This window comes from Atractosteus spatula, chromosome 9, assembly GCF_055471065.1.
Source record: "Atractosteus spatula isolate fAtrSpa1 chromosome 9, fAtrSpa1.hap1, whole genome shotgun sequence".
In the NCBI taxonomy this organism is placed as follows: Eukaryota; Metazoa; Chordata; class Actinopteri; order Semionotiformes; family Lepisosteidae; genus Atractosteus; species Atractosteus spatula.
The window spans coordinates 11,669,170-11,684,666 of NC_142714.1; the positions used below are offsets into that span (position 1 = coordinate 11,669,170).

Genomic DNA, 15,497 nt, shown 5'->3' on the forward strand with positions numbered 1-15,497 from the left:
AGTTGCGTAAGTTATTGAAAATTCCGAAGCAAAAAAATAAGCAATTGCACTGTACTGTAGGTTCCAGAATATTTCACCCTTCAGTGCTTTACCAACATCTACAATGTCTACAAAGATGACATGGCATGTGTCCAGGTACATAAACGTAAGTGTTTAAGGGTGTCTTGTAGGTGAGGAATTTTTGCACTGCACCAGGAGTGTCACACTGCAGGTTGTCCAAGTTCTTTTCACTGCTCAATGCACTTAGAGATGAGAAATGTTCGGCCCATTGTGCAGTGGTTAGTATTACTACCTTGCAGCGCTGGGGCCCTGGGTTCAAGTGTGCATGTTATCCATATGTTCATGTGGGTTTCCCCCGGCTGTTTCCTCCCAGAGATATACTGTCAGGTTAATTGGCTTCTGGGAAAACTGGCCCCGGTGTGAGCGTGTGTATGTCTGTGTCTGTGTGTGTCCTGTGGTGGACTGAAGTCTTCTCCAGGTGTAGCCAGGCTTGCCCCTGTTGCTTGCTGGGATCAACTCCCTTGATACCCTGAATTGGATGAATTGATTAGATCATGGATAGATAGATAAAAAGAAGAAATCGATTGTAAACAGGAATTTAACTATTGAAGATTTCTGTTTGTTTCGGAGTAGTCAATCAAAACAATATTTTCTTAGATACTGTAGACACAGGGTTTTTTTCTTAATGTTTCTCTGCAGCTGGTGAATTAAAACATTATCTTCATTAAACAGGCGGTTATGTATAAAACACCTCTGGGCCTGGCCAGAAATATTAAGTTAATGAAATAATTAGACCAACTGCGTAAACTGAGTGAGTGCTTGGGTGGAACCTAAAGCAGAAGACACAGGGCCTCCAAGAAAAGAGTTTGAAACCCCTGATTTCCTGTAATGACCCAAACACTGATTCAATTGTTTCCACACAATAAAGGAAGTGAAACAGTGCACTGTGAAGGACTCAGAGAGGGCATCAGAGCTCAGTAATATGACTAATGATGAGGAGGAGAAAGGTCATTGCAGGAGAATGTTTAACTTCTTAGCTCCTGGACATGGACCTGTAGTGTTTTCAGGTCTTTAATGAAGACAGGGGATAAAAGTGTGATTAAATGCTACAGCCATATTTGCAGGGGAGCTGAAGTACTCAGAATTCTTTTTCTTTGCTAAATTGTGATGCCTTCCATGTGAGCTATTTTGCTGAGGCGAATTCATCAACAGAGGAGCAGGAGACAGCCTCGTGCAGTTCCAGCCTTTACCGAGATCAATACACACAGTGGCACAGCATTGGTTTGGCTCTGCAGAGAAGATAAACTGCTAACGTTTCTGACCCTTTTTATACAATTTAGTCTCAATTAGTACATGACAGGTTGATTTGGTTCAGACTCTGGTTTTTGTCCTGTTCTTTGAAGTTGATCCCCCCCTTCCCACAACAACCTCGTTAGGAGCAAATCAATTAGTGCTCTTTATACAAAGTTAGTTCTTATCGTACTTTAACAGACCTTGAGGCCGTTTGGTGACCAACACAGAGTTGCACAGCTAGATGAATTATTATCTAAATACATATTCCATACATTCCACAGTGTGATAACACTGTAACCTTGAATATGTGCTATGCATTATGTGTCCCACTTCATATTTTATGGTTTTAGAATAAAGGGTCAATACCCTACATACGATAATTGTACAAAATAAGATTACTGATTCAGTCTAGAACAAACCTATTGGTTTATTATTGTAGCCTGACTTTATTCTTGAATAACTTCCCCACTACCAGTAGTGCCAAGCATGTATCCCAGGATAGCATTGTTCACTCTTGATATTACCATGCACTGCACACAATTATACTTGACTCAGAAAGGGAGTTCATCCCAGTCCTTCCTAAAAAAATTGGTCCTTAGAGAGAATCTTATGCTCACCTGTACTGGCAGTAGTACCATATAATTAAAATACTGCAAAACAGAGAGGACAGTGGAACTGGTTAGGTGATAACTTAAAAGGCTCCCTTTGTTTGCAGAGGAACTGGGCACTACAAAGCCATGGTCTCTGTTAGTACACAGGCTTTTCTGTTGAGAAAGCTCTAAAAAGGACGGTTTTCAGGAAGTGGAGAGAATGCCATAGAGGAAAACAAAAGAGCAGGAGAAAGGCAACCTTTTAATGAGAACGAAGTTCCAGTGTTGAGGAGCCCTGAGACAGCCCGCAAGAGGAAATTTGGCACCCCCTCTCCCCCCTCCTTCTTGCAGGGCACACCTCTGTCTGTAGGGGGTGCTGTGGCTCCACTGTGGAAGGAATTTGTTGGTCAGTGACCTGAGGGCAGGCGAGGTGAGAACGGGATGATGAATCATTGCTGTGCCTCCCCATTCAAAGCAATGCTCTCCTGCTGTCTATGTCCCAGCTGTGAATGAAGTGCATGAAACAGGGATTCATTAGTTAAAAAAATGCTGTGCTTGTGATGTACAGTATATGTTTGTCTTATAGCTGAACTAGTACTGTAATCGCCAGCTTCATATCTGAGCGCCATGTTCGGTCAGGTTTTACTGAAAAAGATTTTCAAGTGTTCAAGTGCACTATTTGAGAAGGAGAAAGCAGCCACGAAGACAAAGAAGGACTTGTTACGGTTTAGTCACATCACCCTTGATGTATTTCTTATTTTTGTTCATGTGCACTGGCATCTACTGTATATTAGAACTTCAGAATCAGAGAGAGATATTTTTTAGAATTTTAAAATGGCCTTTAACAGATTAGACTGCTCTTCCAGGAAAGGAGGAACTACAGACATTGCAACTCATGTGCTTTTGGTTTTCCTTGTACATATTACAAATTCCCAAGGATGTTCTGATGACAGGGTTCATCATTCTGCTTTCTGTGTCTATGCAGTAACTCTTCGTAAATGTCCCTATTCCAACACATGTGTCATCTCAATCCCCTGATTTGAATATCTGATCTCTCAGTTTACAAAATTGTGCAACACACTGACATGCAACAGAAAAGGCTATGGACATCTTGTCTTCAACGTTTATTTTTAAAACATTTTTGAAATTGAGCAAGACAGCACATACGACAGAATCAGTCACACTGGTACTCTTTGCTGTACTGTTTCAGTGAAGGCATGGAGCTTTACTTGGGTTTTCTGGCTCAGAAAGATGAAAACCCAATATTACATTGTAGCAGATAAAACCCAGAATACTCTTCAATAAATATTAATTTCTGAAGGTAACTTAATTTACAGTGAGAAAAAATCATTTAGTAACTCCTTATTCACACCAATCAAAACATACAGTATCATGTGCAAATGTACTTATTTTTGTGTTAATTTAGAGTTGCACATATATAGATATTAATATTAAATTTCTTCGCGGAAAAAAATAAAATATGACTACACAGCCTTTAAGCTTCTATATGATTTTTTTTTTTAATTTAGAAAGAAAATAAAAATACACTGGACTAAATGTTGTTTCTCAGAGCAACAGAGCTACAATAAAGTGAATATTTTGTTTCTACAAAGTGCCAGATTTTCAAAGTTGCAAACACAGATGCTAAGAGTACAAACCTCAAGTGATTTAACTCTGTGATCTGAAGTCTCTAGCTTGCATTTAGGTTGATGGCAAACTGAAGATATACAAACAATAAAATAAATAATACATTATGATTTTCATAGAACAAGATTTATAAATATGTTAAAGCTAGAAACATAATAAAATGAATCATTTATGCTGTGACTCCCCAGCTCAAGCTGCTTGTAACAAACAAGTCTCCAGATCATGACTATACTGTACCTCATCCATTTTGTATCAAGTGTCACAGAGCTAGACTTGTTTACAGACAGGGCTGTGATTGAAGGGAAATCCTTACAAATCAAGGTCTCTGAATAAACAGACAAAGCAAAGGTTAGGAAGGGTACAATATATAAGCCTGAAAAAGTTAAAACATAAAATGAAAAAAAAGAAAACTGCATCAATAACAAAACTAAATGTCAGCTTTGACAAGTCTCCTACTATTCTTGGAACATTGTTTTGTATGAATGCATCACTTCTAGTGACTTTAACATAAAGTTCTTACCTCCTTTCTGTATGGTTTGCTGGTTTGTTGGGAATTTTCGGTTACCTCAATTGAAGCTTAAACATAAAATAATGCTTTTTAAGGCATTTGATTGATTTTACTCAACTCAGAGGCAAGCAGAGTGAAGCAAGCCCTCCAACAGCATTCCAGTATACATGACATTTAGTATGAAATAATTTAATAGCTAGTGAAAACCATACTGCTGTGTCCCAAATGGCATTTAGCTAAATACACAGAAAGATATTTATGCTATTGTTCTGTGTAGGAGTATTGTTTTTTTCCTAGGAAAATAAAATATTAGCAGCTAAACTCCAAAGATCAAGACATTTAACATACATTACATTGGATAAACTGCAGAAATGCATGGCATCAAATGTCTGTTCCAGAGACTAATGGCAGAGAGAATGAGTTTCACACTGATCTCTATCCCAATGTGTCTGATTCATTGGTTTGCTACTTGAGACTGGATATTTGGATATGAAAGAAACCTATTCAGTAGATATCTATTTAAAGGATGACTTCCTGTTACCTGAAGACTGTGTTAAGTCAATAAGAAAAGAAAAAAAGACAGTCTTCAGTAATAACAACACTTGCTACAATCTTTAAATTGGGTTTTAGAAGTACTCCAGCCTCTCAAGAACAATCTGGATGTCTGTTTTATGAAAAGGCCCAAGAAACTGACAAAAGCTTGGTATACCTCTGTGGTTATGCAATTGTGTTTGGATAGTCACCCTAAGCTGTCATTCATGCCCCAAATCTTACTTTACCTGCATCACTCCTAGTTGTAAATCTCTTTACAAAGCAATAGGTGGTGTCTTATTGAGCAGATATCTGAAGCACTGTTACTTCCAGGTCTGTTTTTTTGTTTAAGTCTGGTACCTACTGGGTTCCACATGGATTCATCTGAACCTTAGACAGGACCAATAACTGACATGATTTAATTTACACCACTTAAAGGTAGAAGTCTTACAAGCCCAGAGCCCTGCCCACTGCTCCACACTGCTGCCCTCTAGCTGCCTTACTGTTTAAAATGCACTTAAACAGATGTGGCTCTGTACACATTTCGAAACACATCCTCTGGGTGCTGTTTTTTGTTGATCAAGGGCATTAGGAAAATGAAATATTTATTGGCTGAAGCACAGAAAGATTTGTTTGTTTTGTCACAGTTTGTTTACTTATGTCCAAATGAAGAAAAGAGGTGAATCGACACATAGGCAACAGAACCAGTCTGTGTTTGCATAAAAAAACATATTCAAGTTCATACTGTGAATGCATGTTGGTGTTATACCATTGATAACTCTGAACTGCACAACTCTGTTGCCTTGTGGGGAGGTGGAAACAGCGTGAACGGCTGATTGGGGTGATGGAAGAATCTTCACCACCCTGCTTGAACCGTAGAGAGGACACTGTGGTAAAATTCGACTAAATCAAAAATGCAGGCTAGAGTAGAATGAGAATCAACAGATCTTGCACTAATTTAATCAGAAATAATCATCTTAAATGACAAGAATCTTATTGTCATTTAAGATTAGCACTGCAGGCTTCGATACACAAATTCTTTCACCTCATTCAATGACATCTAACTGCACACAAGCCAAGTGACTAAATTTGAGACTTCATACAAACCACATACAGGCACTCACAGTCCTGAATTTTGATGATTTATTTAGTATTTCTGATTAATCCATTGCACTGAAAGTATCAGAAAAGCAAAGGAACAATAATGGAATTATTTATTTCCTTTAGGAGGCTAAAATAACTTGATTAAATATTTTCCCATTCAAGGAGGTAGTCATGGAAACACCGGTGCAGATACAAAACAGAAAAAAGTGAAAAAATGTGACACAGCACTTTCTGCCTTCAGCAAAAAAAGGAAATTCATAGTTCCAGGAACTATGGTCATTTGGTTTCAATCTCAAGTTTAAAGTCACTGACCTACATTAGTCTGGTACTAATGTAAGCTACAGTACCCGTGTATAGATTTATTGTGCGAATAATTCAGCCGTTTTATGTTTTGCATGTGCCCATAACAGCTACAGTCTCTAGAAAGAAAATAGAACTTTCAGATCAAGAATGAATGGACATCCTTTCAAACATTATGTTTTGTGCTTCTATCTGCTCTCAAAACTACAGTGTGCAATGCTAAGCTTCTTTTTAAAAGTGTCAGAATTAGGCTAGCAAATGTTCAACATCTGTTGTTAATTTGACCTCTTTCATTGTGAAATGTTCTGAAAACAATCCATTCTCGAGCCTTTTCAAATGTTTTCTGTAGAAACAGAACACTTGTTACTACATCACTGCATGACTGCTGCAGCACACTTTACATTACCCTGAGAAGCACTTTGGTCTGACTGACTCATTGGTGCACAGCCCCAAATTCGCATTTGGTCCCTTGTTTCTCAGTTTGTTCAGTCTGTCAAGGCTTCCACTGGAGAAGGAAATTCAGCAGTTTGGGTCTGATGTTCATTCATGCATACGACTTAGACTTGTCTTACAATCCCTGCGTTGATACTTTTCATATAAGCATGTTGATATGCATAAATTGGGTTTGATCTGAGGTGTCAAACACTTAAACTTTATTCTTTTAAAAGGATTTTTTGTTTGCTACTGTAGATTACATTAAAACCACCCTTTTCAGTCTGTGAAAACCTTTGGAATTCTTTTAAATTCAGTCTAATCTCTCATTGCAGAAGTGCCAAATCTGCTGAATTCCAACTGCACATTATACTGAATAATTCCCCTACCTGTCTGCAGCTAATTCCATGACTTCAAATCAGGCAGCCATTTCTTTTTCTGCTATTAGCTACATAAAAACATACAGTGAGACCTAGTTCCGGTGAGAGGAGGCAATTCAGTCCCTCTGCAGTGAACAGGTGTCATCTAAATGAAACTAAAATATCATCCATCCATCCATCCATCCATCCAGAAGTTAAAATAACCCAGACTTGGACTAATTGCTAGGAAACATATTGCAGATACCTATAACTCTTTGCGTAAACAATCATGTCCTTTTCTGCCCAAAAGTTCCTGAAATAGTTCCCTGGGTTGATTTGATATACCACTTTGGATTTCACGTACAGTACTTAGATCCAATCTCCTCTCCAGTTCTGTTCTTTGGTCTATATATAGACATTAGCATAAACCACATTTTCTCAAGCTTCTCACTCAGTATGTCACACAGGCCTGTAAGCCAACATAACCCATTGCTATGTAGAGCTTGCTCTGGAGGTCTCACTCTCCTTCCTTCAAAGCTGTAGCCGAGCTGCAGACTGAAAGGCTTTTCCTCCTGGCTTCTCTTATAAACCTCTGAATTAGTCCAAGGAGTGGCCATCTCTGCACAGAGGAGTCCTATCATCTCTTTTCCTCATATGGAATCTTTCTCCCTCAGGAAGCAAGTTATTCAATAAGATCAGGTGTGCCTCGGCTGTACAGGTTTTTCTTATTAACAAGTGGCTTTGGAAGAAAGCCACCTCTCACCCCCTCACACACCACAAATACATCATAGCTGGGAAAGTGGAGCAGCAGGTCAGTTCTGATATTGTAGCTGAGGCAGAGACATGCTTCGTGCATTGAACCTCCAAGAAGTGCCAGGTGAGTTTTGTCTGGATTTCCAGGTATATGAGGGGCCCAAGACACAGGAGGCTTATCAACAGTCTTCCCATCCGGCAGTTTGGGAGGGATGACAGCAATCACTTAACAAGTTAATTAAATGCATGAGAACACTGCCCTTATTGTCCACCATGTTTACAATTAAGAAATGTCTGTGAGGTTAAGAGTTCATGATAAGTAAGCAGTAAAACTCTTTTGTGAATAATAAACCTTGCACTTCACAAAAAATGTTTTTTTATTAATTTTTTGGGGGGTGTATCAAATGGTTTATGAATACAGCCATTTACAGGAGTTGATAATTCTGTTACGGGGATAATGACACAAAATATGCTGTCTCTCAACACTGTATTTGTCATTTCCAGGAAGGCTGGAAGATGCAGTTTTCAGCAGTGGAATCAGGAATGCCTGAAGAACACGAAGAAGTTGGCAATATAACCCCTAGAGTCAAAGGCAGTAGACAATGTTTTGAAAAAAAGAAAAGCTTTTCCAGGGAAATATTTTTCATTCTCATTCCTGGGTCCCTCAGTCAATGCGAATGACAAAACCTTTCTATTGGACAAAAACCACTATGAATATCTCTGGGTATGTTTGGTGTCAAACTCCTCTAGAATGATTTAAGAAAAAAATCAACCACAGGGAGATGAAAGATGCCTCATTGTGTACAATACGAAGGTAGCAAACCTAAAAATAAACTGTAGCATCTTCCCAACAATCCCCAGCAATCCAGCAATTCACATGCATTCTTTGCAGTGTTTTATAGTGTATAAAACATGCCTTTTTTCTATAAAACACATTTTATAGTGTTCTGCATATTCTGGATTGCCTCTATACCATGATTTAGAATGTGCAAAGTAAACTGCATTTTGTGTACTCAGCCTCACTTAAACCTGCTATCATTAGATACAGTATATAATAACGTATGTACTTTGATGTATTACCAGCTTTGATGTCTTAGACCCCCAGAAAATCCTGAACTGCAGTTTTCACAAATTGTGTTGCAGTGCTGGTGAAGAAGTAGTTAATGGAATGTAAGTATTATGATCTCCAGGGGTTCCCTGATTTAAACCCACTCAAAACCTGGAATGTGCAAGAATGCAGAGCTAACTATTTGAGCAGCAAGGCTGCCTGGAGCCCAGCCACTCCAAATAGTGAATCAGCACTGGAAAGACCCTTTTCCCCACTATTTAATTTTTCAGCACATCAATCCATTTGCATTTGCTGCTTCTCAAACACATGAAAAAAGTGACTTAATCCAACTTGGAATGGGTCAGACAAGTGACAGGAGTTACTGTGTATAGTTTACATTGCCAGTGGGATGTTAGGAGTGATAAAAAAAAGAACCATTGCCTTCATTCTTAACAACACAAGCTCAGTTCAGCAGCTGTAAGAGAGATCTTGACTCACAAAGATTAAACTCATGACTTTATTAAAAGGATGTTGTCGTTAATTCAAGTAGTAGGGTGTAAGGTTTATCACTATGTGTATTTATAGTGACATAAAATGACTGAATATAACACACTTCAGGTCCTTACCACTGCATTAGTTTTATTTTAACGTAGACCACTTTGTCATGCAAGATCTTCCTTTATTTTTGTTTTAAACAGAGGAGTAATAAAATCAATAGGGGGTTAAATAACTATTAACAAAGTGCAACTGGGTGAAATGAAGCCCTCAAAGGAAGTCAGCAAACTCTGAAAAGTACAAAAACCGACAAAAACTGTTGAGAAGAGCTGTGTGAATAGAAGCTGAGGTGGCCCAATTGGCACATGAAGAGAAAGATAATTATTTTAACTAAAAAGCATGAATGCTAATGATGAATGAGACTTTCTTCAAAGTTCAAGACCCATTTTCAACATAACCTAAATCAGTGCTCCATTTGCATATGAAAAGGCTTTGAAAAGAGTAAAAATGAGGTTTCTTCTTCAAAATGCATAGAAACATTTAGCTGCTTTATTTTGAGGTGTGCTTTTAAAGGTTGCTAATGAGAACAAAGAACCTGTACATGAGAAATATCAGTTATGCCATTTATATTGAGCTACACTAATGAGTACACTAGCACCTTTGGCAAACAACTAAAATGACAAAATAAACAGCAGCTGTTTAAAGTCAAATTGGCAGAACAAGGGTGTGTTTTTTCAAAATGTAACTGGATTTGGTACAACATTTGAATAGGGCCTAATTAATGTCATATTTCATAAGTGATTATGCACAGCAAATGGAATGCTACAAGACAACTAATCATTAAGGGGCAGAAGAAGTGTCTCAGAAGTACAGACAAGCATTGTACACTGATTTCAGAAGCACAGCTGAAGTTTACTCTTACATATTAACAGTAGAATAATAATACTACACAAACATCATGGCAGTGTGGAGAGTTCATGAATGCAAAAGTAAAACAGAACATAAAAAGTTATAAAAGTATAATAAATCCAAAGGTGTTTTCTCCTGGACCCTTGGACCCCTATAAGCCTTGTTTCAGCAAAATTGTGCTTTTTACTTAAGAGACATAATTAAAATACTGCCCTTAACATGAGTGGAAAACAGGTTTAGGACCCAACTGGGCTGCAGGGTTAGTGCCCCCTGCTGGCCCCTCTAAAACCTTTTCCAGCAGAAACCTTCATTTTTACCAGGAGGTCTCCTGTCCAGGTACTGACCAGGCTCACACCTGCTTAGCTTCAATGGGCTGCCATTTGTGAGTTGCAGGGTGATATGGCTGCTGGCCATATTTAGACCCTCCCTTGTGAAGACAGCTCACAAACAGCTTGCTCCAGGAGGCTCAGTCACTTTTCACACTATTTCACACAGTTCACAGAGAGTCAACAGTGATTGGATTACTGTGGCTCTCTGGTACAGTAACTGCAAGTTCACAGGTGTCCAGGAGGCTGAGAGCACCATAGCAAGCTGAAACCCACCTGCACATACAATAGCAGCACTTGGCTGGTTGTGGACAGATGCTTGGACAATCCTGCTCACAGCTGGCTAATGGGCTGATGGAATAGCAAAGTCCCCATTTTTGTAATCCCAGTGTCACCTTGAATTCACTGCATTTGAACTCTGTGTAACTTGAATATGAAGAATTTGTTTACATTAGAGGTTTATCATCATTTTCAGTGGCAAAACATGTTGCCGATTTTAATGACTTATAAAATCCATCCACTGTAGTTCCAGATTCACCCCTTAAGAAGGCTGTAGTGAGATCCTTTGACTGGGGACCATCACAGGACACCCACATACACTCATGCACTCATAATGGATGCAATTGAGAAACTCAGACTAAGCTGGGCAGCATGTGTTGAGACTTTGGGTGGAAACCAAGTGTGCATAGTGAGAACATACAAACTCCACAAATGTCCCAGTCCAGAATTATACTCAAGGACATGAGAGGCGTAAAGTAGTGATGCTGCCCATTTTGTCCCCACGCTGTCCTAGAGGACATAGAAAAACTCAAAATCTCTTGTAGTTAAATAGCTGATGTAAGAATTCTAAGTAATCAAATAATAAAATACCCATAACTGAAAACTCAGATGGAATAAAAACCATCACACACTGAGGCCAGATCTGAGTAGAGCTGACATGACCCACATTTGAACTTGGGTGTCACGAACACGGACTGAGATCCGTGTCGGGTCTTGTTCCTGGTGCTAAGCGGGCCTCGCGACATCCTTACCCTAATGATGAGCCCCGAGGACTGGAGGAGCTAGTCTTAAAACAATACACCTAAGAAGGTACACCTGGGGAGCTTAATCACAAGGACAATAATGGGAGTAGTGGAGCGCCCTCTGGGGAGGGATGTCAGGCATGACATTGGGGATGTCTTGTTGATAGGGCTCAACTGCTACAGGAGACAGGAGACCACAGCTTGTCTCTAAAGCGCCCAGCACATTCTAGAGTGAATGCGTGACAATGAAACAACATGTCTAACGTAATCTATACCTAAATAGATTATATATGCTCCACCTCCCTTTATGGAATGGGAGAGGTTATGGAAATTAGAAACTGTGAGCCAATTAATATGCGATTTGATGTTCCTGAAACGTACACAGGACGTATCTGTCAAGTCCTCCAACACAGGTATTCAGGTTCACAAACGTGCCGTTCTCACGTAATAATACGAATAAGATACGAGTTCTAAAGTTTGGGTTTAGGGTTCACTCCCCGAATCAAGACTGCAGAATCAAAATATTGTGCAGTAAACACAAACATTAATTGCAACTTTAGAAAAACTTGGAAATAAAAGTGTAAAATATAGATGCCTGTTGGAAAAGCATGTTCTATTGCACCTATTTCCAGTTCTGATGTAGTTCTGCCCTGAAATCCGGCGCAAATTCGTCATTATACTGTCGCGACCCCAGCAGAACGAAAATGAGCCTGAATGCAATGCTTCATGTTTGGTGAATGCGCGCCTTTGAGGGTCACGCTCCGTTCCGCGAAATTCTCCGTGTCAGCAAAAAATACAATATAGTTTTTTAAACTGTACATTTTCCGTTACCACTTTGAATATCGTACAGCCTCTTATCTCTACCACATAATAATATAACAGCCTTACGATATATCACGCATAGATTTGAACAAGTTTAAACTTATCACGGTTGGAAGAAAATGCTGACATGACGCCCAGTACTGTATATCTAAAAGAAGACGAAGCAAACATACACAAAACGCTCTTAAAAACAAAACACGGGGGTATATTATGAGGGGTTATCGAGAAGTAAACAAGAAGTGAAGAGACCCGAGGAACACTTCCACTCGAAACGCAATACAGGGTGAATTAATTTTAGGTTCATTATAACGAGCGACCGGTAATGTAACGACAACGGGGTTCCTGAAAGCTCTAAATTGACCCCCCTTTTTAGAGACAAGAACTAGCACTTAAACCTTTTAAACCCTTACTAGTTATGTGCTTTAGGCTGTAGTCTTTGATATACTACACAGTCTTCCAGGTAATAAAGAACACTGCAAAAATACAAAGTCGCTGTTCACAGTTTGTTTCAATCAGAAATGATTTCACCAGGATATCCGCACTCCATGCCCTTCAGAGCGCTCCTCCCCAAAACCTATAAAGTTTTGGCAGGGAGCAAAAAAAAAGGTTCGCATTCTTGAGGAACTAAACTACTCGGCCAAGCGACCAAAGTAAGGTTAACACTCCCCTTATACAAATCAGCAGCTGTGGCCTCCCTTCTCTTAAAACTAAATGATTTGCACGCTCGTCTCCCTTCGCTAATCTATGAAAGCACCAAGCGATTAAGACAATTATAGGAAGTCGAGAAGAGTCAGTAAATCACACTGCCACCCCCAACCCACTCACACATTCATCCTACCTCTGCAGTCCATCAGTCTGGAACAATTCATGTCTACTATTTTACCCCATAGACCATGGCTAGTATATGATCAATGCTCCTCAACTACGTGAGAACCTTTATATTTAAGCATGTTTTTTATTTCCTCAGGTAAATACAAAAAGCTATAAAAGCTCCCGGGGCATCAATTATGTTGGAGAAAAAAACCCACATACCCTGTGAACCTAGGCCGTCATTCCTTATAATCGATTCAAACCCCGCCCCAAATAAAGTGATTAAATAGACATTAAAAAGTGATCTTAACGTATTGGGTTGCATACGCCTTTATTCTGTTCTGATCACCCCTGCTGCGAGAGCGCTAAGGAGATGGAGAAAAGATATAGGATATCCCGAAAAAGAGTCACTGCCAGCGGCCAATTGCTGCTGTAGTGACAGCCTGAGCGCGATGTATGGAATTTCATACAGCGGTCGCCAACATGCAGATTAATTCTCATCCCGGTTTGTTTTTAAAGAGTAGGACCCGTATAAACGAAACTTGTGTTCAAGAATGCAGGTCGCGGATAATGCTTAGAGGTTTGTTCCTGGGATATTGGACAGTAATCAAGACTCAGCTACTATATCTCTGTATTGGCTCCTATCCCACGCCATGCAACATACCTAACGTAGTTTCTCGGAAATGTCATAATCTGTCAGTTACAACAGGTGCGCCAGATCACGTCTCCAGTGTAATCAGGGAATCTCTCCACACTCATGTGGACAGCATGGGGTTCTCGCAACGAGGGAAGAGACCCAAACACGTCATGAAAATTCTTCACTTTTATTACAAAATGTCTTCAATAAAAAAAAAGTACGCATAATTTACAAAACATTTTTGCTGTATTGATCATTAAGGAAACCGCTCATCGCTGAGTACTCTAGTATCAAATCACATCAGTACCGGTTTTCTGGTTGTGAACCATTTCAAAACCGAACTTCACAAGAACACTAGAGTATCCAGCAATGCTCATGCTTAGATTGGAACATACACAACTGAGAAAACGGAAAGTTAATAATATAAAAAAACTGGCATACGTTATCGAGCATATGTACAAACATACACCTGGATAATAGGTGTCACTCGTCACAATTAAGATGACGGAGCCAAACAAAACAGTAGCCTGCAGATTAATCTAATCATGCATTTGACATCACCACCATAAACTACGTACCCAAAGTGTTTAAGAGTTCTGACATAATACTTCTTTACCGCAACAGTTAAACAGTTGTGGCTTGTTAATACTTTTTATAGCAGCTTTTTAAACACATTTTTTTTCCTTTTTTGCGGACCCAGACATAACTATAAAACATAGATTAGTCCTTATTCTTCGTTATACATGGATCACTACGGTACTGGAATTCTTAAGATTGTTCTTGTACTGATCCAGCCAGTTCCTCAGTTCTGAAATTCTGTACCCTTCTGGACCCCTTCCGCCCTGATAGACAACCTTTCCGTCTTGGAGTATATAAAGTCTCTCAAAATACGCTCCGTAAGCTGCGTTCGAGGAGTTCTCCATGGTATCGGCAACTACAAGGCACCTTGGCACCTCCAGGTTCATTAGCTTTGCTGCTTTCAGCCTGTCCTCCAGACAGCGGTGCTTTGGGATTTGATAAGGAGCATCGGAGCTCACCCATCCATCCGACGGATGCGCTTCTTCAATATATACAAGGAGAGAGTCTGCGATATCAGCGTATTGGCTGACAACCCGCTGGAACGCCTTCAGGCGCGTCATGAACGGGGGTCAGGTACAGCTTCCGAAGTTGAGGATGAGCGGTCTTTTCCCTTTCACATAGTCTAAGATTCGACAGTTCCTCCGCTCTCCCAGCTGCACAACTTCGGTGTTCGGGGCTACGTATCCTAGGTGCGCCGATTTAAAAAAGTCCAGCTTCTGGCCGTGCCAGACTGCCTTTAAGGATTCCCAGGTAAACATTCTATTGGAATCGGAAACGCACAGTGGAGGATCATCGGAACACCCTTCTTGGTCTCTCTGTCTTTGTAGTACTTTCTTCCTTATGCACAAAAAATCTAGCAACCACAGCATCAGGGCTGCCATCAGAAAGCGAGGCAGCAGTATTAAACAGACAACTGCATTCTTCAGCGCCTTGAGAGTTTGCACCCCGGCAGATTGTTGCATTGCAGCCAAAGTCTCTCCAGATCCAACCAGGTTGAAACTCCAGCCAGACACTCCTCTCATCTGTTCTGATACCCTGTGCTTAACTTCCCCTTTTATAGGCCTAGACAAGGATTTGAATGAACAACACCCCGCCTCCAAGCCCAGGCCGCCTCCTCACATGGCGGGGATTACCTTCTGTCAACTCGTGCCTATGTGATATGAGAGAAGGCGAAGGGAGACTCCGAACTTTTCACGTCTGAAGTGTGGCGCAGGAGGAGGAGGAGGAGGAGGAGGGAAGGGGGAGGGGTGGTGTTGCAACATCACTGTTTTTATGAGCAAAACGGATACGCATCATTCAAATGCAGTAAAATACCAGACATAAATGAAATTT

The 15,497-nt window shown here is 40.1% G+C and overlaps 1 protein-coding gene across 1 annotated transcript; it reads right to left on the reverse strand.

Moving 5' to 3' along the window:
- Positions 1-13,760: 13,760 nt before the first annotated feature.
- Positions 13,761-15,288, reverse strand: dio3a (iodothyronine deiodinase 3a). The gene has a single exon (XM_088925221.1). The coding sequence runs from the start codon at positions 15,185-15,187 to the stop codon at positions 14,324-14,326; it is 864 nt and encodes a 287-aa protein (XP_088781347.1). The 5' UTR covers positions 15,188-15,288; the 3' UTR covers positions 13,761-14,323.
- Between the last annotated feature and the right edge of the window lie 209 nt (positions 15,289-15,497).